At 57.4% G+C, this 25897-nt stretch overlaps 1 protein-coding gene across 9 annotated transcripts in view; it reads left to right on the forward strand.

Moving 5' to 3' along the window:
* Positions 1-25897, forward strand: part of PTK2B (protein tyrosine kinase 2 beta) — a 100171-nt gene that overhangs the window by 42229 nt on the left and 32045 nt on the right. For 6 of the 9 annotated variants that reach the window (XM_090031103.1, XM_090031104.1, XM_090031102.1 and 3 more), the window contains exons 2-12: positions 7761-8008; positions 14849-15027; positions 15205-15292; positions 17275-17354; positions 18932-18994; positions 20314-20368; positions 20554-20694; positions 23156-23230; positions 24958-25059; positions 25449-25566; positions 25788-25890. In XM_090031103.1, coding sequence (XP_089887229.1) covers positions 7802-8008; positions 14849-15027; positions 15205-15292; positions 17275-17354; positions 18932-18994; positions 20314-20368; positions 20554-20694; positions 23156-23230; positions 24958-25059; positions 25449-25566; positions 25788-25890 — 1211 coding nt within the window. In that variant the 5' untranslated portion in view covers positions 7761-7801. The remainder of the gene's footprint in view (positions 1-7760; positions 8009-14848; positions 15028-15204; positions 15293-17274; positions 17355-18931; positions 18995-20313; positions 20369-20553; positions 20695-23155; positions 23231-24957; positions 25060-25448; positions 25567-25787; positions 25891-25897) is intronic. The other 3 variants (XM_090031106.1, XM_090031107.1, XM_090031110.1) reach the window with 1 other exon arrangement.

Raw genomic sequence — 25897 nt, forward strand, 5'->3', positions numbered from 1 at the left:
GGGTTTTAAGCCTCCTCCAGAGGCACTGTGTGTTGGTTGCATCTGGGGTTGGGGACCCCTAGAGGGTCTTGCCCCTCTGCTCAGGGTCAGACCCATCACCATATCTAGGGTCAGGGAGCAGTTTTCCCCCCTCCGGTCAGATTGGTATTCGCTTGAGCAACGGAGCAGGCTTCCTGCCCCGGCTTGGATTTATGCAAGCTGAGCATGCTGGGTCCTCCCTTGCCCTGCCAGAGCCAGGGGCCAGGATTTTGGCTCTAAATCCTGTGTGCATTATATATGCACATATATTTTTATATCCCAGCCATCAGTGCGATAAGTCCCTGATGGCGAAGCATGCTCCAGAAATCAGTTAGTTACCTCTGCAAAGAACAGGCTCCAAATTTACCAAATGCTGAAAAAAAAACCCCTCCGGGAGGGGACTGGAACAGACGTGTCTCTCTGGAGACAATTGTTTGCAAACAGTGACGTGTCCCTCTGGAAGGCTTGCAGCCAAACACGGGTGATGGCCCCAGGTGGGGTGGCATGCGTGGGTGCCCCCGGGCCAGCCCAGGGATGAGCTGCATGGGACAGGGAAGTGAGATGATTAAAGCCCTAGGCACGTTCCTGGTAACCTGGGACAGACACCTGCACCGTAACGACCTGCTTCCTGCTCTTTGTCTTTGCCTCGCTGTCTTTAGGATGACTCAGCTCAGTTGCATGGCCCCTATACTGCCAAAGGCCAATGGAGAGTCCCCTAGACAAAGCGTAGGTTTGTGAACAGGAAGCTCTGCTGCTGTCGTTCACTTATGAATGGCCACCGCTTTGCAACCTCAAAGGCTTATTTTTGCCTTCCAGGTGGCTCTTCTGCTGCAGAACTTGAAAGCAAATGTGGAGGCATGATCTGGGGGAAGCTAATCAAGCTGCATGTGTCGGGGGGTGGGGAGGTTTAAGCCTCCCACAGGGGCGCCGGGTGCTGGCTGCAGCCCAGGCTGGGACTCAACCTTTGGAAGATCCTGGCTGGAGGGTCTTGCCCCTCTGCTCAGAGTCAGACTGAGGTTGCATTTGGGGTCAGGAAGGAATTTCCTCCTCTGGTTGGACTGGTGCACAGACCTGGGGGGAGCGGGGAGGATGCTTTCCTCTGTAGCAGGGGCACGATCCTCTTCCTGGGCTCTCTTGCCTATTAACAACCTTTGCAGCAGCAGGATGTTGGCCCCCGTGGCCCCCCACCTTTCCCTGGGACAGGGTCGGGTGTGGTGTCTGGTGTTGTGTCAGGGCTGACTGTTTAATTTTGCTGAGAGAGCCGGTAATGGCGGTATCTGGGCTGGTTTGCACGGGCTGACCCTGCCTCAGGCAGGGGTTGGACTCGGTGGGACCTCGGGAGCCCCGTCCCAGCCCCACTGCTCTGTGACTCTATAAAACACTAGGCAGAGGGAGATAAACAGAATAAGCACCTTTGCTGAATAACGTGATAAGCAGAGGGACACCTTAATAAGCCAAGCAGAATAAATGAACCATTGCATCTTGCTCTGTCGGTCTCCTGCTGGGCTCCGGCGGGCTCCCGAAGGGCACAACCCCCTTGGGTGGCAGCAGCAGCAGTCAGCTCTTACCCTCCTCGTATCCCAAGAGGAGCAGATGGAGGTGTCCGTACCTGCAGGCAAGTTTGGTTCATGCCTTAAGAGAAGCTTATATAGAAGTAAGAGCATCACAAGAGAGGTCTTAGTATCTGGCCCTCATCATCAGGAGGTGACGGGGGTGGAGCAGGAGGGATAAGGTGCAGCAACTCCAAATCTGGGCTCAGAGATTGGGGGCAGATGCTCCGATACAAGGACCAGAGTTTGCCCTGGAGCAAGGGGCTGCTCTGGAAACAGCGGGAGCCAGGCCAGGCCCCAGCGGAGGTGGCCGTGGGCGCGCGCCGTGACCCGTGGCCCCAGGCAGGTCGCCGTGCGCCATCCCGGGGATCAGGGCCCAGGCAGCGGGGGAGGCGAGGCCTCCCCACCCCCAGCCCGGCAGCTCCGAGCCCTGACAAACAGGCAGCGGGAGGAAGAGCAGATGGAGACATTTATTAGCAGTGGGCTGGGAAGCAGGCGGTCGGCTCCAGCCCGCCAGGAAGCGGCTGTACCCGCGAGGAGCGTGCCTGGCCCGTCTGTGCCCGGGGCTCACGTGCTGGGCGGCTTCCTCCCCCACCCACCGTCCCCCCACTGCTGTCCTGGGGGGCTCGGTCCGCCGCACTCCCAGCCCTGGCCCATCCACCCGCACGGGCTCATCTTTCTCCTCCCCTTGCAGACCATCCTGCTACCCTCTGTCCCCCGCTCGAGGGCATCCCCTGTTCCCACTCCTTCCCTTGTTGCCGACTGCCCTGGTTCCCTTCAGGGTCTCTCGGCACTTGCAGAGGGAAAAAGGACAATATCCTCTCTTCTTTTGCTCCCTTATCTTGGACCAGCTCCAGGAGGCTGGCTTCCCTTATCCTTGCCCTCACGCCGCACCGAAACCCCTTCCTGCCAGTTCCCCTCCAACTGCAGGCGCTCCCAGGACGTTGAGCCTCCAACCAGGTCTCCCTTTGCTGCCCTGCCTCCCTCTCCTCTCTGCCAGATGCTCCTAGTGCAGTGGGTCTGCCTCTCGATTTGATCCATGCCGGGTGATGATGAGGGTCAGCGTTGCCCCTGAATGCAAGCTGCCGTGGGACTCCTGCAGCTGGGCTTTTCTTGCGGATAAAAGGGACCAGGTCAACCCAGAGTAACTCCGCATCTCCACTCTCCGTTCAGGAAGCTGCGTTCTCCAGCAGCTCAACTAAGCCCATTGCAATGGAGATTCATTAACCTTGGCAATAGATAATGGATCTATTATTATTATTATTATTAGTAGTAGTAGTAGTAGTAGTAGTATTGGTTAGGTAGCCATGTTGTAGCAATATGAATTTTCATTTCTACCCAGGAGAACTTTTATAATCTGCTCTCTCCGATGCCTGGTGAAGGGTGTGCGGGCCCAGAAGCTTGCAAATAAATAAAATAATTTGTTTGCATATATCTAGTTGGTCTAATAAAAGATACCACCTCTTCCATTAGTCTTATTAGTATTAGTATTTGCATGATTATTATTAACAGCTGGAGAGTCTCTGGTGTTATAAAGTCCTTTTGCAGCCTGCATGCAAATACGTGGCTTGTGGGCTTGGGGGGTTTCTGCTCTGAAGATAGGGCTCCCCATTTCCTTCCAGCCCCAGCTAAGCCCCCAGAGCTGCCCCGTGGCCAAGGCACACAGCTTACCTGGCGTTTGGCTGGGCTTGGGCAGAGCCCCTTGGTGTCATTGATGCAGGGTGGCCTGAGGAGCCTGTCTGGGACCAGAAGCAGTTGGTGGACTAATGATCTCTGCTGGGAGATAGGGGCGGGGGTGGGGGTGCACCTTGCAGGGAGATATCAAGGCGGCGCCCACCTTCATCCCCCTGCCTCACTTGTGTCTCCCTATTAAGGCGGGGGCAGATGGAGACATGATCTGGGCAGGCGTTTGAAAGGACGACTCGCGCAGCTGCGTGTCTGGATCCCAGGAGAAGCATCTGCACGGGCAGAGCAGGGAGGCAGTGGGAGAGACGCCAGGGAAAGGGGGGACCCCCCATCACGGGAGGTGTTCAAGGCGGTGGACAGACACTGGTTGGGGACGATTTACGCGTAGCCGTGTCTGTGCTTTGCTGTGGGCCGGGTGTGATGCCTGGCGCTGTGTCGGGGGTGACTGTGGTTTTGCTTAGATGTTGGACGTCGGGTTTGTCCGGGCTGGTTCGGACAGGGCTGGTTCGGACAGGGCTGATCCTGCCTCAGGCAGGGGTTGGACTAGGGGTGGCCTCCAGAGCTCCCTTCCAGCCTCTATATGTTTCTCTAAAAACTGGGTGCTGCTTCATCAGCAGCCACGTACCCCCTACTAGCTATCGACCTGGACCCCCTCAACATCAGCACATCTGGTTGCCTGCATTCGCCTCCACTCCATGCCACTGCCTTCCTGGCCTGTGAGCTCCCAGGGACAGGGCATGTGTCCATGCAAAGCTCAGTGCAGCAGGGCGCTGGGTGCACCCAAAAACCCCGCTGCAAATCAAGTGATCAGGTGGCAGTTCTGTGGGCTGTCTAGCAGCCTTGCTCTTACGGGTGCTTTCCTCCCCTGTCTTTTGCTGCCGTGTGCAAATAGTAGCTCAGCGCTGCAAATAGCAGCTCAGCTCAGTGCAGACATCTGCAAGGGCATTCCTGTCCGGACTGCTGCACGCTGCTACCCGCTTGGCATGGGGCCTTCACTGGAAGTGAAACAACTGGCCTTTCCTGGACTCCAGCCTCTTGCCAGGGTGCCAAGAGCATGCTCTGCTCCTGGCCGCTGGCCGCTGAGCCCTGCTCTCCTCTGGGATCCTCCGCTCCTGCAGTGACTTATTCCTTTCCCAAGTGACAGCCTACAGGATCCCTGTGCAATGGAGCGCAGGGTGGTGCAGTGAGCTGGGCTTGCACAGGCAGCTTGCACTAGGGCTCTCAGCGTGCCCTTTGCTCCCTGCACTGGATGGCAAATGCATTTTATGAGTGGGCCCAGCTGCAGCACCTGCCGCGTGGTATGGCCTCGGATACCTGTACCTGCTTCCAGTTCTCCATAAGCTGAAGGTGCTGCTGCCGAAGTTGTGAGCTGACAGAGGGGATGATCAGGACATCAGAACAGCCACGTACTGATGTCCACCTCGGTCCGTCGTGCCCAGTGTCCTGAGAGCAGGGCTGGAAGAGGGTGACCTGGGTCCAAGCAGGGTTTTCCCCCCGTCCCTCTCTCCCTCGCAGCCTCCAGCATCGAAGGTCCCGGCAGGTCGGACGCGGAGGCCGTGCCTCTCACTCCCGGCTCAGGAGTGACCGATGTCCCTTTCCTCCAAGCCCGTGTCCAGTCCCTTGGTGGATCTGGCTGGACTCTCAGCTCCCACCACATCTGGTGGCCACGAGTCCCACGCTTTAATACCACACTGGGTGGAAAAGAGCTCCCTGGCGTTCATTTTAAACTTACTGCCAACTTCTTTCACACTATGCCCCCTCGTTCTTCTCTGATAAGAGACGGTTAATAATAAATCCCTATTGATCTTCCCTTTGCCATTTCATATCTAGTAAGCCCTGCTTATGGGTTGTGGCCTTGACCAAGCACTTTGCTGCTTTGCTACCCAGGAACGCGAGGCCCGAGCGGTACCACCCTGCAGTTATTCCAGCTTCGGTGTTGCAAGGGAGCGTGCTTGCTGCACCTCTCCGCTGCGAGATAACTTGTGCAGGGAGGCTTTATTTGGAATAAGCAGCATTTGAGATGGAGAAGAGCCCAGTGGTTATCCTTAGTGCGTCCCCCGGGCTCCCTTTGCAAGGCTGGGCTGGTGCAGAACAATGCAAAGCTTTCCCTGGGATCCGGACACTCACCTACAGACCGGTGCAGCAAAGGCACCTCAGTGAGCAGGTGAGGAGTGAGGTCAGAGCTCGCAATGGCTGACGGACCCCAAATGGTCCCCTGCGTATGTGGCTCCAGTTTTGTGCCCCCCTGTTGGAGCAGGGCACAGGGCTCCCTGCGTGCACACAACTCCGGTTTGCACCAGGCTTCCCGAGCGTGACTTTGGAAGCTCCTTTGCACTGACATCAGGACAGGGTGGTGGCTGGCACCATAGTGGGAGGGAGCCAAGAAGCATAGTGATGACAGAGAAAAAGCCCATCTGCATCCTCTCCATCCCAGAGAAAATCCCATCTCCATCCTCTAAATAATCCCCCTTCAGGGGTCTGATGACTGTTATGGATAGGCAGTGTCATCCCCCCTCAAATCCCTCCTTCGATGCGGTGAGCAGATACTTTGCCTCCCTCAGCTGCATTGTCTCCACCCCAGAAGTGGCTGCATCTCAGGGGTGATTTGCCGTGCCCTCTTTGCAAGCTGGTCTGTGTGCTGGCAGATGGGCTCCCAGCTCCTGCTGGGGAAGGCAGGCAGCTCTGACTTGCACAGGCCCTGACATCGCGGGGTTTATTGTATCAGGGAGTCACGACGGCTTTGTTAGGGGAAAAGTCCCATCTCGCTGCTGAGCTGCTACCCTGGGGCTAGATCATAAAGCCAGTGACCGAGAGAGGTGTTAAACAAGGGCCAAGTCAATCAGCCCGGTAGCGTGCGTGACTCCTCCTCGCAGCCAGCCAGAGGCCGAGAGCCGGAGCTGGGCGAATAGCAGAGTTTTCATTTCAGTAGCTGAACTGAAGATGGATTAAAATAACCCCCAAGCCCCATAACCCCTCCCCCTACCAAAAAACCCTGGTTCAGGTGGAATCAAACAGACATTTTCCAGGGGAAAAAAACAGAAGGCTTTGGTTCAACCTGACATGCCTCCTTTGGCCGGAGGTAAAGGTGTCCAGTTTTAGTTAGTTAGTTTTTTTTAGCAGAGTGGAGGTTTTTTTCCTCTCCGCTTTTGCTGAAATTACTGTTTTCCCAAGACGCAAGGTCTACCTCCTGTAATCGGTAGAGTTGCCTGGGTGCCTGCCTACCGTGAGAGATGCCAGGTCTACCTCCCATAGGGATGAGTGGGGTTGATGGGTGTCTGGCTGGAGCACACGGGACACCAGGTCTACCTCCCATGGTATGAATGGGGCTGATGGGGTTTCTAGCTGGGACCACAGGGAAATCAGGTCTATCTCCCATAGGAAAGAATGGGATTAACGGGGTGGGCGAGACATCAGGTCTACCTCCCATAGGGATGAATGGGGCTCCTGTATATTTTTTTCCCATTTTTGTTGGGGTTTTTGTCTAACTTCAGATGCATTTGAAGTGAATTGTGCCGTGCTGAGATGCCACGTTTCTGAAATGCACCATTCTCTTTTGTGACCAAATCTCAACATTTTTAAACTGTTTGCCTTCTCCTCACCCCCTGGCTGAAGTTATTCTACATAACTATATATAACTAGCCAAGTCTGTCTGACCTGTTCCCATAAATAGTGGGGAATAAACCTGTCACGCAGCTACTAAGCACCATGCCTGGACCATCAAACACACCCTAACTTGCTCCGGGTGTAGCGGGGGGAAGAGCGCACTGCCCACGTCCTGCCATTGCAAGGACAGGCACTGGGTTGTTAAATGCACTCAAGAGATGCCAGGCAGAAGCCGTGCCCCGAATACAGAGGACGGCAAAACCCTTGCAGTCCTTACCAATCTGACCGCGGGGGGAAATCCCTTCCTGACCCCAAATGCAGCATCGGTCTGAGCCTGAGCGCAGGGGCAAGACCCTCCAGCCAAGACCCTGCGGGGTTGGTGCCAGCAGGAGCCTTGGCACAGCTCCGTGCCCATGCCCAGCCTGGGCTGCAGCATCACCCGGGCAAAAAAAAATACCCCTGATCTTTGTAGCAACAGGAGGGGGAAAAAAAATCCTTCCTGGCCCCGCGTGGCAATCAAAGCCCAGAAAACAGTGCTCAAAAGAGATTGAGTACTTCACGGCGAAGGACCCACTCCTCAGGGGTGGGTGTCTGGCGCCGAGCCGTGGTATGCCACTCTCTGTGCCCCCCGTGCTCCTGGCAGAGGAGCTGGGATCTCTTCCAGCCGAGCCGAAGCCAGCCAGGGTGGGAGGTGTGGAGGCCCGCTCATGCCACGGCCGTACGGTTCGGGAGCTGGCTCCGCTCCCCGAGGCGGGTGTGGGATCCCACTGCCCCGGGCTCCCGTGCGGGATGGGGCTTCTGAGCCTCTCCCTCTTCTCCAGGGCCTTGGCCTTGCCGCTTCGTGCAGACCGGGGGGCTTCAGCCCTGCTTCCTTCACTCATGCACCGCCGTCTCTTCCCGCAGGACAGTGATGCTCTGCTCTTAGCCCCTCGGGCCTCGTCAGGATGTCGGGAAACCCAGAGACGCTGAGCCGGCTCCGGGGGACCTCTCTCCGCAGCCTGGGCGGGACCCTGGACTCCAGCCTGGTGATGGTGCCCATGGACCTGGACAAGGAGGAGGTGCGCATCCTCAAGGTGTGCTTCTACAGCAACAGCTTCAACATGGGCAAGAACTTCAAGCTGGTGAAGTGCACCGTGCTCACCGAGATCCGGGTAAGGGGCGAAGCGCGGGCGGGGAGGTGGAGCGACGAGACCCCGGGGCGTCCGCGTGCACGAATAGGCCACGAGATGCTCTGCGGGGCCGGGCCGCTGTGCACGATAGCCCGCTGGAAAGTAGCATAGCCAAGCCTGTCCAGACACCAAGGCCAAGTAGCTTTCAACCCCGAGCCGCTGGCACTCCCTCTTGTCCCCGCCACTGACAGCCTTGGGGCCCAGCAGCACATCCTCTGAGCGGCTCCAGAGCGAGCGCTGATGGAGCATTTTATGCCTCGGTGGTCCTGGGGTACGCAGGGAACCCACAGGCCAGCCTGTCCTCCTGGCCCCCTGACCTGCCAAGAGGACTGTCTGTCCAGCCAGGCCCAGCGCAGGCCTGGTGGCAGCACAGAGCCAGCCCCGCTTCGGCTGCAAGGTCAAATGGGTCAGCAGTGAAGGGGAGCCTGTATTCTCTGTGGCCACAGGGGATGGGAGAAGACAAGAGAGGGATGAGATGGGATTGAATAGCAGCTATTAACTCCCTGCAGGGGGGCTGCAAGGAGGATGGAGCTGGGCTGGTCTCAGTGGGGGCAGATGACAGAAGGAGCAATGGGCTCAAGCTGCAGCAAGGGAAGTTGAGGTTGGATATTAGGAAAAGTTTTCTCACCAGGAGGGTGGTGAAGCACTGGAGTGGGTTACTCAAAGAGGCAGTGGACTCTCCACCCTTGGGGGTGTTGAAGCCCGGGGTAGACAAAGCCTTGGCTGGGATGATGGAGTTGGGGCTGGTCCTGCTTGGAGCAGGGATTGGACTCGATGTGACCCCCCGAGGTCCTTCCACCCTCCTTGTCTCTGATTCTAGGACTATAGTTTCATAGTTTCATAGTAGCTAGAGTCGGAAGGGACCTAGGTAGATCATCTAGTCCGACCCCCTGCCTTAGCAGGAAAGAGCACCGGGGTCAGATGACCCCGGCAAGGTGCTCATCTAACTTCCTTTTAAAAATCCCCAGGCTAGGAGCCTGCACCACTTCCCCTGGAAGCTGGTTCCAGGCCCTAGCCACCCTGACTGTGAAGTAGCGCCTCCTAATATCTAATCTAAACTTACCCTCTGCCAGTTTGTGACCGTTATTCCTGGTCACTCCTGGCAGCGCACGGGGGAACAGGGACTCCCCCAATACCTGCTGATCCCCCCTGACCAGTTTGTAGCAGGCCACAAGGTCCCCCCTTAGCCTTCTCTTGTGGAGGCTAAACAGGTTCAGGTCCCGTAGCCTATCCCCATAAGGCCTGCCCTGCTGACCCCTGATCATACGAGTGGCCCTCCTCTGAACTCTTTCCATATTGTCCACGTCCCTCTTGAAGTGTGGCGCCCAGAACTGGACGCAGTACTCCAGCTGCGGCCTGACCAGTGCCGCATAGAGGGGGAGGATCACCTCCCTGGACCTGCTCGAGATGCATCTGTGGATGCATGATAGGGTACGATTGGCCTTCTTGACTGCCTCCCCACACTGCCGGCCCATGTTCATCGTGGAGTCAATGACGACTCCAAGATCCTTTTCCGTCTCCGTGCTGGCAAGAGGGGAGTTCCCCAACCTGTAAGTGTGGTGCCGGTTCTTCCTCCCCATGTGCAACACCTTGCACTTGTCAGTGTTAAACCCCATCCTATTCTCATCCGCCCACCGTTGCAACCTGTCAAGGTCAGCTTGTAGCCTATTGCACCCTTCTAGTGCACCCACATCCCCCCACATCTTAGTGTCATCAGCAAACTTGAACAGGGTGCTTTCTACCCCCTCATCCAAGTCACTGATGAAGATGTTGAACAGTGTGGGCCCGAGGACTGAGCCCTGCGGGACCCCACTGCCCACGTCCTTCCAGGTCGAGAAGAACCCATCCACCACCACCCTCTGGGTGCGGCCCTCCAACCAGTTGGCGACCCATTTGACCGTGTGGGCATCGACACCACAGTCTCTCAGCTTTTTGATGAGGACAAGGTGAGAGACAGTGTCGAAAGCCTTCCGGAAGTCCAAAAAGACTACATCCACAGCAACCCCTGCAATGGGCCTAAATTGCAACCAGAGAAACGTAGGCTGGAGGTGAACAAAGCGTCCTCGCTGTGAGGCTGGTTCAGCCCTTGAGCAGGCGCTGGCATTTCCGTCCTTGGGTATTTCTAAGAGCAAATGAGACAGGCACTTCTGGGATGGTTCAGTCAGGAATGATCCTGCCTTGAGAAGGGGCCGAACAGGATAGATGCTGGAGGGCTCTGCCAGCCCACTTGTTCTCTGAATCCACAAATGGTGTTGGCCATAAATGGTGAGAAGAAAGCAATTTTGGAAACATCAGAGTGGTCCAAATGTTTGCTACAGGAAATAGTGTAGGTCTTCATTTCCAAGTAACCTTTGGGGGCCAGTGCGAGGAAGGTTACCTAAGTGTTTAATAAACTCACCTTCCCTGAAAACAAAGAAAAATGTTCTAGCCGATCCAATGCAAAGTTATCCTCAGGCTTTCATTTCAGTCAGGGGCATTCACGTGCAGCTCATCCAGCTCCACAGGCCAGAGCTGGTCACTGGGTCAGACAGACTCAGATCGGGTCCGCTGACGGCCCCGCATTGACTCATAGCACCACGGAGCCACGGGGCTGGAAGGGAGCTCCAGAGCTGCCTCTAGTCCAACACCTGCCTGAGGCAGGATCCAAACTATCCCCGAAAACCCATTATCTAAACTCTTCGTGAAACTACCACTGACCCAGACACAGCACCAGGCATCACACCCGACCCCGCCGGGGGGAAGGAAGGGGGCCACAGCAGCCAACATCTTGCTTCCGCAAAACGGTGTGAATATACGCTTGAGACATCCCAGGCAGAGGCCGTGCCCCTGGGACAGAAGAAGGCAAACCCCCCGACTTTGTACCAGCGGGACCATGGGGGGATCCCTTCCTGACCCCAAGTGCAGCGTCGGTCTGACCCTGAGCACAGGGACAGGACCCCCGGGTCTGAGTCCCGGCAGGAGCACTGGCACAGCACCGTCCCCATCCCCAGGCCCAGATCCATCCTCCATGAGCTGGATCCAGTCCATGGGCCACAGATTTGACACGCCTGATTTTTGGTGAATGAAATGGAGCTGAATCTCTTTGGCTCTTAGAAAGAAAATTTTATCAAAATGTCATTTCACTTGGCTGCTGGATGGACTGATCCAGACCCTCTGCACGGTCAGAGGAGTTACCAGCTCCGGGACAGGGAAAGAAATGAGCGGCTGCTCATCCCATTTGCTGATGCTGGAGATCACAGTCGATTCAGCGTAGCAGCTCAAGAGAGCTGCAAGCTGTGCTATACCCAGGGAGCGGCTGTTTCCAGGGCTTTCTGTGACGGGATGTACTTGGGAACAGAAGCCCGCCTGCTAACGTCCCCAGCCAGCAAAGCTGGGTCTTGGCATGCAGGGAATCGGCGCAGAGATATCTGCAGGCCGCCCAGTTCTCATTCCTGCCCCAAATCCTCCAGCTGGCTTGGGCGAGGCATTCCCAGAGCACAGCCCCTGTTTCTGGTGAGGGGTGTGGGACGCATGATGATGCACGCCCCAAAGTTTTGACTCCTTGGGGCATCGCCAGGCATGCTCGTGGGTACACGGTGCAGAGCAGTTTTGCTAAGAGTTTAAATTGTGGATTTACCTGGGGTGCTTTGGAGAGAGCTGGCTTGCCTCAAGCAGGGGTTGGGCTAGATGTGACCTCTGCAGCTCCCTGCCAGCCCCGCAGCTCTAGGATTTCAATGATTTCTAGGATTTCTGCAATTATGGATGTGTCCGGGCTGGTTTGCACAGGGCTGATCCTGCCTCAGGCAGGGGTTGGGCTAGATGTGACCTCTGCAGCTCCCTGCCAGCCCCGCTTCTCTGTGACTATGACGTGCAAAGCTGGTGCCTGGCATGAATGACAATGAACTTGAATTAGTCAGGTGCGTCCCAAGGGCCCTCTTGGGCACCCCCCAAGTAAAGGGGACAGTGGGTTTGTCTGTAGGATTCCAGGACAAAAGACATCGTCCCTGGAGAAATCAGGGGGCTGTGGGTTGACCCCAGATCTGTTTATCCTGGGCTTTGACTCGCGCCGAAACAGGTGCAGGACCATCCTCGAGCCCATTGCTCCTTGTCCTGCCATCCACCACTGAGACCTGCCCAGCTCCATCCTCTTTGCACCCCCCCGCAGGGAGGTGACGGCTGCTGTTCAATCCCCCTCGGTCTTCTCTTCTGCAGACTCAGTCAGCCCATTTTCCTCGGCCTCTCCTCACCAGTCCTGTCCCCCAGCCCCACAACCATTGCCTCGTTGTCTTCTCCAACTTGTCCACATCCTTTCTGCAGTGGGGGCCACAGCTGGGCACAGGACTCCAGATGTGGCTCCTCAGCGCCGACCAGAGGGGAAGCACACCTGGTTTTTAACAGCTCTCAGCAAGGTGGAAAAAGATGCCGTATCCCGTGGAAGAGCGGAGCACAGGGCTCGGTGATTTTTGCCCTGTCCGGACCGTAGGATTAATGCCCTTCTTCTTGCAGAAAGGTGGCCTGGCATCTTTCCCGGGCCCGAGAGTCCAAGGCCGTTGGTTGTGGTGCATCTCCGCTGAAGCCCCGGCTGAGCTAGGACCTCCCGAGCAGAAGCATTTCTTGCCTCCTCTCTTCTGCCACTGGGGCTCCTGCTTGGAGGGGATTTTGGACCATGCCACGAGGAGTTGAAGGAAGTGGGGAGCTCTGAGCTGTGGGGGTCTTAGACCTGGGGGCCTGCCCCATGGCTGGGGGTCACAGGGGGGAATGAGTGAGCTGGGCCAGGCAGGCAGGATCCCCTGAACTCGCCCCAAGCAGCATGGCTTGATGCCCGCCAGGGATCCTTAAGCAAATAAATGGCAAACCTCCATCGGGAGGTGGCTTTCGGCTGCTTTTCCAAGGCCCCGGTGATAAGGCGCAGCTGAAGCCGGCTCAGCGTGACCCTGGGCCGCCTGGCTGTACCCAAACAAGGAGCCCGGCATGTCTGTGACCCTGAAAACAAGTCTGGAGCTATAGACTCCTAAGCACGGCCCTTTCCCTTCCTTCCCCCTCTCTTTGCCCTTCCAGCAAGCCATCTTGCCCGTGCTTCTTCCCACGAACAAGCGCTGACTGCTCGCACAGCCGACACTCCCGCTGTGGTTCAGAGGGCGGGGGAAAAATACCCTAAAGTTTTCATAGCAAAGCCATAATGCGTAGGAAATACATGCAGTCCCCTTCCTCCAACTCTGAGCCTTTTCCTCGTGGGCTGTACTTTGAAGACACCATCTGAGCATCAGGCGCGCCGGGTCTAGTCAAAAGTACAGCCTGTTCTTGCAGCGAGGCTTGGTAAATTGTCGAGCGCAGCAGCCGGCGCGGGGAGGATGGGAGCAGAGCGGCTCTTGCAGCAGCCACCCGGCAAGCGGTCCGGTAGCACCCTCTAGTGCAGCCTCGGCACCGACGGACGTCCTAATTCGGGTCCTTTGCTCGATGCGGAACTGGGTAAAAAGAAGCTAAAAATAGATGTTGGATTTCTCCCTGGACACGGCCTTTTATCTTGGGAGGCCACCGGCCCATTTAAGTCCCTGTGAAGTATCCAAGAGGACCCCTTTTCCCAGGACAACCCGAGCTCATTGGGGTTGACTGCCATGCAAGCTGCGGGTGGAAAGGATGGTCCTGCACCTGTTTCGGCGCGAGTCAAAGCCCAGGATAAACAGATGTGGGGTCAACCCACAGCCCCCTGATTTCTCCAGGGACGATGTCTTTTGTCCTGGAATCCTACAGACAAACCCACTTTACTTGGGGGGTGTCCAAGAGGGCCCTAGGGACGCACCTGACTAATTCAGGCTCATTGTCATTCATGCCAGGCACCAGCTTTGCACATCATAGTCACAGAGAAGCGGGGCTGGCAGGGAGCTGCAGAGGTCACATCTAGCCCAACCCTGCCTGAGGCAGGATCAGCCCTGTGCAAACCAGCCCAGACACATCCATAATTGCAGAAATCCTAGAAATCACTGAAATCCTAGAGCCGCGGGGCTGGAGGGGAGCTGCAGAGGTCACATCTGCCTGAGGCAGGATCAGCCCTGTGCAAACCAGCCCGGACACATCCATAATTGCAGAAATCCTAGAAATCACTGAAATCCTAGAGCCGCGGGGCTGGAGGGGAGCTGCAGAGGTCACATCTGCCTGAGGCAGGATCAGCCCTGTGCAAACCAGCCCGGACACATCCATAATTGCAGAAATCCTAGAAATCACTGAAATCCTAGAGCCGCGGGGCTGGAGGGGAGCTGCAGAGGTCACATCTGCCTGAGGCAGGATCAGCCCTGTGCAAACCATCCCGGACACATCCATAATTGTAGAAATCCTAGAAATCACTGAAATCCTAGAGCTGCGGGGCTGGAGGGGAGCTGCAGAGGTCACATCTGCCTGAGGCAGGATCAGCCCTGTGCAAACCAGCCCGGACACATCCATAATTGCAGAAATCCTAGAAATCACTGAAATCCTAGAGCCGTGGGGCTGGAGGGGAGCTGCAGAGGTCACATCTAGCCCAACCCCACTTGAGGCAAACCAGCTGTCTCCAAAGCACCCCAGACAAGTCCACCATTTAAACTCTTAGCAAAGCTGCCGTCAGCTCGACGTCACGCACACCACGCATCACACCCGCCCCTGCCACGGGGGACCACCGCGGGGCTGTGTGGTTACACTCGATCAGAACTGACTCCAGGGTGACACCTGCTTTGACCCCGGGAGCCCCGGGACGCGCAAACCAGGCCGCCCTCGCTCCGAAGAGGACGAGGCTGCAATACGGGGAGAGTGCCGCGCCGGGGAAGGGGCCGCGCGGTTCTCACCCTCCCTCCCACCCCGCTTCCCCCGCAGGAGGTCATCAACTCCATCCTTCTGAGCGGCCGCATCGGGCCCGACATCGAGCGGGCCGAGTGCTACGGGCTGCGCCTCAAGCACGTCAAGTCGGACGAGATCCACTGGCTGCACCCGGCGCTGACGGTGGGCGAAGTGCAGGAGAAGTACGAGTGCCTGCATCTCGAGGCCGAGTGGAGGTGAGCGCTCGGGGAGCGTCCTGGGAATGGGGGCTGACCAAGTCGGACCCCTGGGTTCACTTTTACGGAGTGGGTCCCTGTGCATCTAGGGTGGGGGGGTCAGGTCAGGACCGAGGAGCTTAAGCAGGGCTGGTCGCAGGGTCTTGAAGGGGTCTGAATCGTATTATTTTCTTTAAGGTATGACCTTCAGATCCGCTACCTGCCTGAGGATTACGTGGAGCGCTTCATGGAGGACAGGACCACTTTGCTGTACTTCTACCAGCAGGTCAGATCATCTGTGCTCTGGGGGCTGGTCCTCCGCGGGCCTAAGGGGGGTCCGTGCCACTTACCTGTATGGTCCCATGATGGCTCTGGGGTGCTGTGTCCCCCCCCCCGGGTTCCCGCCTCTCCTGGCCTTCAAATCTGAGCGCCCACCCATTCATAAGCCAGGCGAATACGTGAGTGTTTCTCCCTTTTGAAACCAGCAGCCCCAGAATCAAGGCTGGGAGGGACTGTCAGGATCAGCTAGTCCAGGCCCCTGCCTAGGATCCAGGCAGATAGCCCCCTGCCCAGCTTCTCCGAGGCACCTCCAAGGATGGAGACCCCAGTGCTGGGCAGCTGTCTTCTTCCAGGACAAGAGCTTGGTACAAGGTGCCTGGGAAGCTTGTTGAAAGATGCAACTTTGCTGGCTAAAAAAAGCAGGTTTTAGGTCGGTGAGCGAGGTATTGTGCGCTGTATTCGGCATTTGAGGCCTGGCTGTAGATCAAGGTGTTCTTGGCGCGTGTGGGATGGTGATGCGTTTGGTGCCGGCGTCTGTAGGTGCCGGCAGGTTTTCGGCGCGCCGTTGTCCTTCTGGTGGAGGAACCCGGGCCCTGGAGAGCTGGTGTGGATGTTGGAGCCGTCCAGAGAGAATCGGCTGGAAGGGCGGTAGCTTCTGAAGGTCTGGTGGGAATCAGTAAATAAGTCTGGATGGTTAATAGTAAAGGTTGGGAAGTGCATTTTCCTTAAAAAACTCTTTTTCAGAGTGGCTTCTGGAGAGGTTGCATGTTGAGGGGCCGTCTCTGTGCCCAACGTCAACCACTGAAGATAAAACCGCTGAGGGTGATGAGTTGTGTAACACGCTACGGTTGGGCACCCCCATGCCGCCCCTGTTCTTGCAGCTCCTTCAGGCAGTGCCTTCATGGTGTAGGGTGTGTGTTTGTACTCTGGAGGTATCACCGGCAGCAAGGAAGTGGTCTACATTGTGGATTTGTAGAAAGTTGGCCTTTTCAGTATGAGTGGTCTGAAGATGGCTGCTAGAAACCCCTCTGGTTCTTCAGTGAGTTGGATGCAAGCGATCTGCCAGGGTTTCCCTGATTGTGAGTCCTGCAAAACTCTTGTGCAAAATATTCCTCGGGTGGGAGAATGAGGGATCAGGGTGGGGATGGAGGTGAGGATGCCTTTCAGTTCAAGGCCGGTGAGGAGTCTCTTCCACTTGCCAGCTCTCCCCCTCCTCAATGCAGCCCTTATGTGCATGGGTGACGATCTCCCCCTTCATCCCCTGGTTTGGGTGGCTTCACTTTCTTCCAAGGACTGTGTGGGTCTGTCAGCTAGGAGGCTGCAACTTCTGTCACCCGGAGATGTGTTTGTGGCTGGCCGTGGTGGGAAGGGCGTGCGAGAAGGGTTTCTTGAGACTGTGGATGAATTGGTGCGAAGTCAGCGGAAGAATCCTTCTGATTCCCCGTGCACCGGTGTCTTCTCCACGTAGATGACCTCGAAGAGAGCAGATAGCTCAGACTGAGGCCTGGGTGGGTGCCGTTGGTGTCGCGGTGGGTTGCTGACGGTGTGACAGGTGCTTTTGTCCTCGGACAGAAGCTTGCAGGCAGTAAATCCCCTGAAGATGATGTCTTGCTTCTTGCTTGAGCTTTTCAGCTGGGCTTTGCCGTTCACGGAGGTTGTGGCTTTCCCAGCTGACGTGGCAGGTGCCGGTGTCACCTGGGCTGCAGCTCTTGTAGCAATCCTCTTTTTTGGCTGGGGTGGTTCAAGGAACAGGCCGGAAGCATGCAGCTGCTATAGTAGAAAAGTTTTGGGCTGGACTTGCTGTGCCCGGTGGGATCCCTTCTGCCCTGAGCATCCATGAAGCCCAAGAGAGGATGCTTTTCCTTGTAGATTTAACTCTCCAGTCAGGACATGCCTCCTGGCCCATGCCTGCTGCATTCACCCTGGGTCAGGGCAGCCTGGGGATGGGGGTGCCCAGGCTCTTGACGTCTCCCTCTCTCTGCCTTGCAGCTCCGGAGCGACTACATGCAGAACTACGCCAGCAAAGTGAGCGAGGGCATGGCCCTGCAGCTGGGCTGCCTCGAGCTCAGGTACGTACCGGCTGGCGTAGGGACGAGGGACTCTTTCTAGCCAGACACCCTGCCCTTGAGGCCTGTGGTGGATCTGGCTGACCTCTCAGCTCCCACCGCATCAGGTGGCCACGAGCCCCACGCTTTAATGCCACGCGGGGTGGAAAAGGACTGCCTGGTGTTCATTTTAAACGGACTCCCTGCTCGTTTCTTTCTGTGGCCCCTCGTTCTTGCATGCTGAGAGGCAGTCACTAACCAATCCATAGTGACTTGCTTTTCACCATTTAGTTTGTTGTCAACCCTTCTCACGTTCCCCCTCAAGCATCTCTTTTCTGCACCGACCAGACCTGGCCTCTGCAGTCTCTGCTCGTGCCTCTCCTCATCCTTGTTGCCCTTCTCTGCACTTTCTCCGGTTCTTCTACCTCCCTTTGGAGGTGCAGGGACCCGAGCTGGGCACAGGATTGAAGGGGCGGATGCCCCATGGGCTTATAAAGGGGCATCATGATACTTCCCATACTTGTGCCTGATGCCTAGTCCTCTGGGACACAGTGAGTTGGGAAAGTGCAAATCAGCCTGCGTGTTGCCTTGCACCAAGATGATGGATGCAGGCACACGGCGCAAGGTGAGGAGAAAGCAGGTGCTGAAGAAGGAGGCACGGTCAAGACAGGAGCATGCACGGGTGTTGTGGGAGCGTTAGATGAGGGGAAGCACTGTCGAATTCAACCCCCGCTGGGCTCCCCCGGCTCCTCCTGTCCGTGGCTGCGGCTGGGAGCAGCATCGAGCCTGGAAGCCACGGCAGACGCGGAGAGCCGGGAGATGCGGGTGCACATTCAGAGCCCGGAGATGCAGCTCGTGGGCCGGGAGGGGGAAACCATCCCGTGTCACTGAGCAAACTGGGCCAGTTTGAACCAAGTGGGGATTTGGCTCATCGTTTTCTGATTAGCGTGACCCGGAGTCCAGATGTGGATCCGAACGGTGCGGGGAGGGGACTGGCCCGTGCCCAGCTCCACAGACGCTGCTCCCATTCGTTCCAGTGGGAAGGTCGTGTGTGAAGCCGACGGCTGCGTTTCATAGTTTCACAGTTTCTAGGGTCGGAGGGGACCTGAGTAGATCATCGAGTCCGACCCCCGCCACGGCAGGAGAGAGTCCTGGGGTCAAACGGCCCCAGCGAGGTGTACATGTGGTCCGGTGGCTGGCTGGACATCCAGGTCCAGATGGGGGACTGGGATTTGACCAGCCCCGGTGGCGGGCAACAACACGGTGGGCTGGTCAGCTGTGGGGACAGGAGTCTGGGCTTTCTCCGAAGCGCTGACCTCTACCACTTGGGCGAAAGAGAGAGCGGCGTTGGTTACAGGCGGCGGTAGTCGGCCGTTTCCTGCCCGCTGCAGCGAGGTGCGACATGCTGCGTCAAGCCATTGCTTTTGCATCTGGGGTTTTCCTTCGGGTCAGTCTGTTTTAGGGTCCAGGTCCCGACTCGGATGGGTCTGTAGAGCCAGGGGGGTGGTGTCCGCCCCCATGCACTAAGGCCACCCCGCTGGTGGGGGGATTCAGGGGGGGAGATGGGGGCATCGATGTCTGACCCCCTGCTCTCCCCGCAGGAGGTTTTACAAGGACATGCCTCACAACGCGCTGGATAAGAAGTCCAACTTTGAATTCCTGGAGTAAGTGGGTGAATTTTAGCCCCCGTTATTGTATTTTTCCCTTGCTTCTCCTCCCCAGCCTCTCCTGGTCTCCACAGAGGCCTCCTCAATCGAACCTAAAAGCTGTGGTGGTCCGGGGAGAAGGGCAGCTGCCTAGGTCCAGGCACTCAGACTCAGCACCATCTACCAGCCTTGTTGAGGTTACGTGGAGCCCAGTATGGGCACGGCTCCCACCCTGTCCCAGTAGGATCCATTGGATGATGCAGTAGGAAGGGTTTGGTCCTTATAGTATCATAGGACTTGAGAAAAATAGTGCTGGGAGGGATGTCTGGAGGCCATCGAGTTCAGTCCCCCGCCCAAGGCAGGGTCAGCCTTGTCCAAACCAGCCCAGACAAACCCATTGTCCAACCCCTGCGCAAAATTGCAGTCACCCCTGACCCAGCACCAGACATCACACCCGACCCTGCCCCAGGGAGAGCAGGGGACCACAGCAGCCAGCGTCCCACTGCTGCAAAGGTTAAATACACTTGGGAGAGCCCAGGCAGAGGCCGTGCCCTCGCTACAGAGGAACTAATTTGCCCATGGGAGACTATTCCCTCCTGATCCCCAATGCAGGGGCAAGACCCTCTAGCCAGGAGGCGCCAGGGTTGGGCGCAGCCCAGTCCCCAGCCCTAGCCTGGGCTGCAGCAGCACCTGATGCTTCTAAGAAAAGCAAAAAAAAAAACCCCAACCCCCCCTCCATCAGCCTGGGTTTCTCTCTGGTGCCAACGATGGTGCCAACTGGGTGCCCCCCTCACTGGGAAGGAGTTTGAGAGCTTCACTTCAGTTATCCGTCAAGTGGGGATGAAGCCAGGCACAACGTGCCAGCCAACGGGGGACGAAACCTTCACGACCCCTTTGCAAGACCCTGGTCTAATCATTGCCCCTCTCTGCAGCCGCAGATCATGAGGGCTCATGGTAAAATACTGTATTTTCTCACACACACCGCCCTGGAATCGAATACTTCCCTTGTGTTTGAAAGGCAGAATGAAGAGGAAAAATAATCTTTCCTTGGTTTAAATAACTAAACAACAGCCACGGGGCTTGCTCGTTTGTTCTGTTCCCTGTGGGGGGCTGCAGATTTTACTTTTGCTTTGGCCCCGCAAGCAGCCCAAACGGCTCTTACCACATTTCTGGCACATAGTGCACACTGTAAATTCCAGCAGCTGGCTTTTGGGAGGAAGGTACATGTTGCATTCGTGAAAATACGGTACCCCGAGCTCTTCTAAAATGCTGATGGCAGGGGAGGCTTTGGAGACGGTCCCAGGGGGATGGCTAATCTAGCTCTCTCTGCCGTCCAGGAAGGAGGTTGGGCTGGATCTGTTCTTCCCAAAGCAGATGCAGGAGAACCTGAAGGTGAGGGGCGTCTCGGGCGTTCAGGTTTGGGAGGAAATGCTCCTTCCGAGGGCAGCGCCGTGCATCCCGCTTGGGAGAGGAGGGGGAAACACGGCCCCGGTGCAAAGGGGCTGCAAACCTGGGGCAGGGCAGCACCAGGCCCATCCCCGCGGGGCCCGGCTGACTCCACGGCCTCGACCCCGCAGCCCAAGCAGTTTCGGAAGATGATCCAGCAGACCTTCCAGCAGTACGCCTTGCTGCGCGAGGAGGAGTGCATCCTCAAGTTCCTCAACACCCTCGCCGCCTTCACCCACATCGACCAGGAGACCTACCGCTGCGAGCTGGTCGTGAGTCCCTGCCCCGCGGCCGGGTCCTGGGGTGTGGGGCCGGGGCTGCTATACACCACGTGCCCCTTTATCGTCTCCCCCTGCTTCTTCATAGCCAGCTGCTGCCTCCGCACCCCCGGGGTACCCATCGGTTCTGGTCTTTCCCCTCGTGCCTTTACAGACAGCGGCCGTGTCCCCTTGTAGCCTGAACTTCACGAGGCAAGCCCTGGCAATACGGGGTTTCCTCTGGAGAAGTCATCGTGCACGTTGGGGGAAAATGCAGAGCACGGGGCATCATAGTGCCCGGCAGGAGACCTCTGCTCCCTGATTGAGCCAGCCCGGGCAAATGCTCTTGAAACCTGCTTTTGAAACTTCTCAAACTCCCCTTCTTCGTGGCTCCCAAAGCATCACAGGCACCCTCCCTTTCTCCAGGGAAAGCAAGGGGCTGAGGGCACAGTCCATGTCTAGCATGAGGAGGAAAGAGTTTGTTAAATGCAATGGAGGCAGAGGCTGTGCCCCTGCTGCAGAGGAAAGCAGCCCCCCCGGTCCATATCAATCTGACCGGGGGCGGAAAAATCCATCCTGCCCCAAATGCAGCATCGGTCTGACCCTAAGTGGAGAGGCAAGACCCTCTAGCCAGGACCTCCAGGTCTGAGTCCCAGCAGGAGCATTGCCACATCCCTAGCCTGGGCTGCAGCAGCACCCAGCACTGCTGAGGAAGGTGAAGAAACCCCTGTCCCCTGTAACAGGAAGGGGGAAAAATTGTTTCCCAGCCCCATGTGGCAGCCAGCAAAGCCCAGAAACCTGGGAAATACCAAACCCCCGCCACCGTGCTCTGCAGCCTGGGCACAGCAAGCAGGACTCCTCCCAGCTGGTGCTGGGAGCAATGCTGTTCCCTGGGGTGCAGTTACTTCCGAGCAGATCAGATGCAAGTCTGCACCGGAGAACTTACTCCAGGGCACGTGCTGCTCATCGAGTGGCAGTGCCGGAGTGAGGTTGGAGTCCGGGTGGTGCAGGAATTACAGGAGAGGCAAGGGCTGTTGTGGGCAAACACTTTTATTGGATCAACTTATAGCTGACGGGAGAGACATCACCCCCAAATATCCGAGTAGCATCAGCAACGTCGTTCCTTGCCCAGTCATCCTCTTAATGCACACGGGTCCTTCACCGCCTCGCAGCAGCACTGCTTGTGGGAGCTGGCCATGTGTCCTCTCCTGACCGCAGAGTAAATTTACCGTGGAGCGACTTACTCTGGGGTAGATGCACCCCGTCTGCACTCTCCATCTCCTCTGGTGAGGCAGGCCCTGACCATCCTAGCGGCCTCCTCTGTACTGGACGTGTGTCGCTTGAGCCCGGATGTGAGCACGGGTGATGGGCGAGTGTGCGGTATTCCCAGCCCCGCGGCCACGAGCGCTTTCACTTATATCTAGGTGTCTTGTACAGGACCCTCCATCCGAGGGCTGAATTGTACCTTAGCAAGGGCTTGCTTCTGCAGTGCTGTTTCACTAGAGGCACGCTTGCTTTTCAACATGGTGAAGGCAGGAGGGCAGCGGGGAGCTGGGAGCCCCACGAGGACCCCTGCTAGCATGCAGCTGGCTATTCCCAAGCTCCCACTGTGCAGATCACTGTAGAGGCTGGGGAAGAGACGGGGGCATAGGGAGGATGGCAGGGTGGAGTTGCATTGCTCCAGAAGGGAACGCGCCATCTGAGCTTTCCGCTCTCTGCTCTGGGACTGAGCCTGGGAGGCACCTTCAGGACAGCACCAGGGAGGAGGAGAAGTCTCTGCAGGGAAATGCCAAGCCATAGAAAACATCCCCCTGGGGGGCTTTCTTTCCTCCTGGAAACCCTTGTTGTAGCTGCTAGTCCATGTGGGTGCTAGTGCATTTCCCCTTCCAGATGGGTCGGGCTGAGCAGAATTCACCCCTGTGATGCCGAGAGGGTCCTAAGTATCCACACCCCCCCCGGGGCTCTTGGAAGGGGGTGTCAGGGGGTCACATCTAGTCCAACCCCCGCTCCAAGCAGGACCAGCCCCAGCTACATCATCCCAGCCAGGGCTTTGTCTACCCGGGTCTTCAAAACCTCCCAGGATGGAGAGTCCACCACCTCTCTGGGCAGCTTGTTTCAGTGCTTTGCTGCTCGTGTCCAACCCAGCGTCCCAGTACAAAGCAAGCTGGAGTGAATGCATGTTCCCCTATGCACTGGGAGATGCAGGTTCAAATCCTGTGTCCACTAACAGCAGGGCAGTGGGTTGGCTTGGTATCTGCAGCATGGACCTGATTTGCAGCTGTGGGGAAGCTAATGTAGCAGCTCTTGGTGTCTCACCTGCAGGGGCTCAGCTGAGTTTTCCTGGCCCAGAAGGGATCTCAGTCCAGGCCCCTTGGGCAACCCATGCCTTCCTGCTGCCCTTCTCTAGCCAACCTCTGCTGGAGACAGTGGGGCAGGGGAGCAAAGTCCATAACTGTGTCCTTCTTTTCCCTTCCAGCAAGGGTGGAACATCACCGTGGACCTGGTCATTGGGCCCAAGGGTATTCGGCAGATGACGAGCAAGGAAGCAAAGGTATGGAGGTGGTCAGGGCTGGGTGGTCCCCGGAGGAGGAAGAGGGGATACATACACCTACCCCTGCCCACGTCTTGGGTGTGGGTCCTGCTGGCTATGGGACAGGAGCATGGCTTTTGCTCTTTGTAGGGACCTGCTGGGTGTGGGTTCTAGGAAACGGGGCCGGCGGGGACCTCGGGAGTCCATCTGGTGCAGCCCTCTATTCAAGGCAGGGCCAGGCCTTTCTGACATGCACTTTAAACCTTCCAGTGATGGATGCAGGTCTCCAGGAAGTCATTTTGTGATTAATGAAGTCAGATAGCAACACTGATAGAGTCCATTGGTGTCATGGTGGACTCCATCAGTGTTGCTATCTGACTCCATCAGTGTTGTTCGGGAGTCACAACAGGCTCTCTATGTTTGGGGACTGTCTGTGATGCGTCCCTAATGGGCTCCCGGCTACAAGAAAGACCACAGGCTTGGTGGCAAAGAGCGGGGAGGGGTTTATGATCCACAAACAAGCCTAGACGCTACTGTCCGTGGCACTAGCCGGGTTGTATATAGGTGTGGTGCAGGCATGAGCACAAACCCCTAAGGCCAGTGCGGAGTATGCAGGGTTCCCATGTCCCTTTGTGTACATGGATCAGATGGCTTCTTGTCTGTAGCAGACACATCCCAGTGCTCACCCACCACTAACACGTCTTTAGGTTGGATGAATGGACTGGAAGGTGGATAGAAATCTGGATGGGCTGTCAGGCTCAATGGGTGGTGATCAATGGCAGATGGTATCAAGTGGAGTGCCCTCGGATTTGGTCCTGGAGCCAGTTTTGTTCAGTATCGTCATGAATGATGTGGAAGATGGGATGGATGCATCCTTAGAAAATTGCAGATGACACCAAGCTGGGGGGCGTAGGAGATACACTGGAGGGTCGGGCTCGGATTCAGAGTGACATTGGAGGATCGGGCCAAAAAAAATCTCATGAGGTTCAGCAAGGACAGGTGCAAAGTCCTGCACTTAGGAGAGAGCGATCCCCTGCACCGGTGTAGGCTGGGGGGTGATGGGCTGGGCAGCAGCGCTGCAGAAATGGACCCGGGGGGACAGGGGACAAGAAGCCGAGTAGGAACTTGTACACAATCGACCCGGAGAAGCAAACCAGGGGTTGTCTTCTGAGATGCCCTGTAGCAGCACAAGGCACCCCGCGCGATCTGGCAACACCAGCACCAGAAGCAGTGGCCTGTGCCGGATACTGGGAGCGGGCCAAACAGAAAGGGTGGACTGGAGACACCGCGAAGAAGACCCTCGCCTGCTGGGCTTGGAGGCACCCCTCGAACGACCGAGCTGCTTCCCCAGCACTTCTGTGCACACCATATAGCAATGCCTCATTCTGTGTTCCCGGAGGGCTGCTTTGGTTCAGGCCTCTGCATGACTTGTATCTGGCCCGAGCTGTGGTTGTGTTAATCCATATTCCAGTGGAGGCTCAGTGGCTCCAGGGCTGAATCGCCCCCCAAGCAAGAGGCTAGTTCCTAAACCCCAGGGCCCGTCTCCCTCGTTGCAATGTATTGTGAGCACATATCCCATGGTGGATGGGCCTGATGGACCAGACTTGCAAGGCTCTGATTTGGGCCTGTGGGGTATTGGGCTACGTGTGTGTGCATGTCTGTGTTGCGTGTGTGTGTGTGGGGGGGGGAGGGGGTACCTAAGTTCCTCTGTATCTTCTGACTCTGCCGGGGCGACGGGTCCTTTGCAGCCCACCTGCCTCGCCGAATTCAAGCAGATCAAGTCCATCAAGTGCTCCAGCATGGAGGAGGGCACAGCCGTGCTGCAGCTGGGGCTCTCTGGGACCCCCCAGGTAAGCAGGAGTGCCGTGCCCTGAGCAGGGCTCTCTGCGGGGTGTGAAGCCTGGAGAAAAGGTGGAAGTGGAGGGGAGAGAAGCGGAGAGCTCTCCCGAAGCGCCTGGGGATGGCACTGGGATGACGGGAGCAGGGAAACCTTCGGGACTGGGGTCCCGAACCCGGCCGGAACAGCGAGCCCTGTTACTGGTCCCATCCCCTTCCCTTTGCTGGGGAGAGCGAGCGGCCGATCCCGGGCATCTGGGCGGTGACCCCGGCTGCTGGTCCAGCTTGGATGCCCCTGGGGGTCAGAGCCGGGGGGCGGGTAGTTGGTCTCATTTTAGGGTCACCTCTAGCCATGTCAGCGTGCCCATGTCTAGACACTCACCTGGATTTCCTCGCTCCTCAGTCCCTGACCATTAAAACCTCCTCCCTGGCCGAGGCGGAGAACATGGCCGACCTCATCGACGGCTACTGCCGCCTGCAGGGAGACCCGGAGACCTCCCTCATCGTCCGCCCCAAGAAAGGTGAGACGTCCCCAAGCTCCTCTGCTCCCTGCCGGCACCGCTCGGTCCCTGCGGAGAGCCTCAGCCCGTTGCTCCTTTCCCTGAGCCTCCCAGCCCCGTCCCCCCCAAGCGTGGGGTGCACGTCAGTCCTGTGCGAGACCCGTTGCACTCATGGCACTCGTGGTCTGCGCTGGAGCCTGGCCGCCCGCGTGTAACAGTGTCGTGGCGCCTCTGCTTGACAGGCACGCGGGGCCTGATCGATAAAGATGCTCAGCAAAACCCCTTCTCCCTGCTGTTCCCCACAGAGACTGAGAAGAGGATCAGCCTGCCCCAGATCCCCATGCAGTAAGTA

The sequence above is a fragment of the Crocodylus siamensis genome, chromosome 1 (genome assembly GCF_052110815.1).
Source record: "Crocodylus siamensis isolate JL-2025a chromosome 1, ASM5211081v1, whole genome shotgun sequence".
In the NCBI taxonomy this organism is placed as follows: domain Eukaryota; kingdom Metazoa; phylum Chordata; order Crocodylia; family Crocodylidae; genus Crocodylus; species Crocodylus siamensis.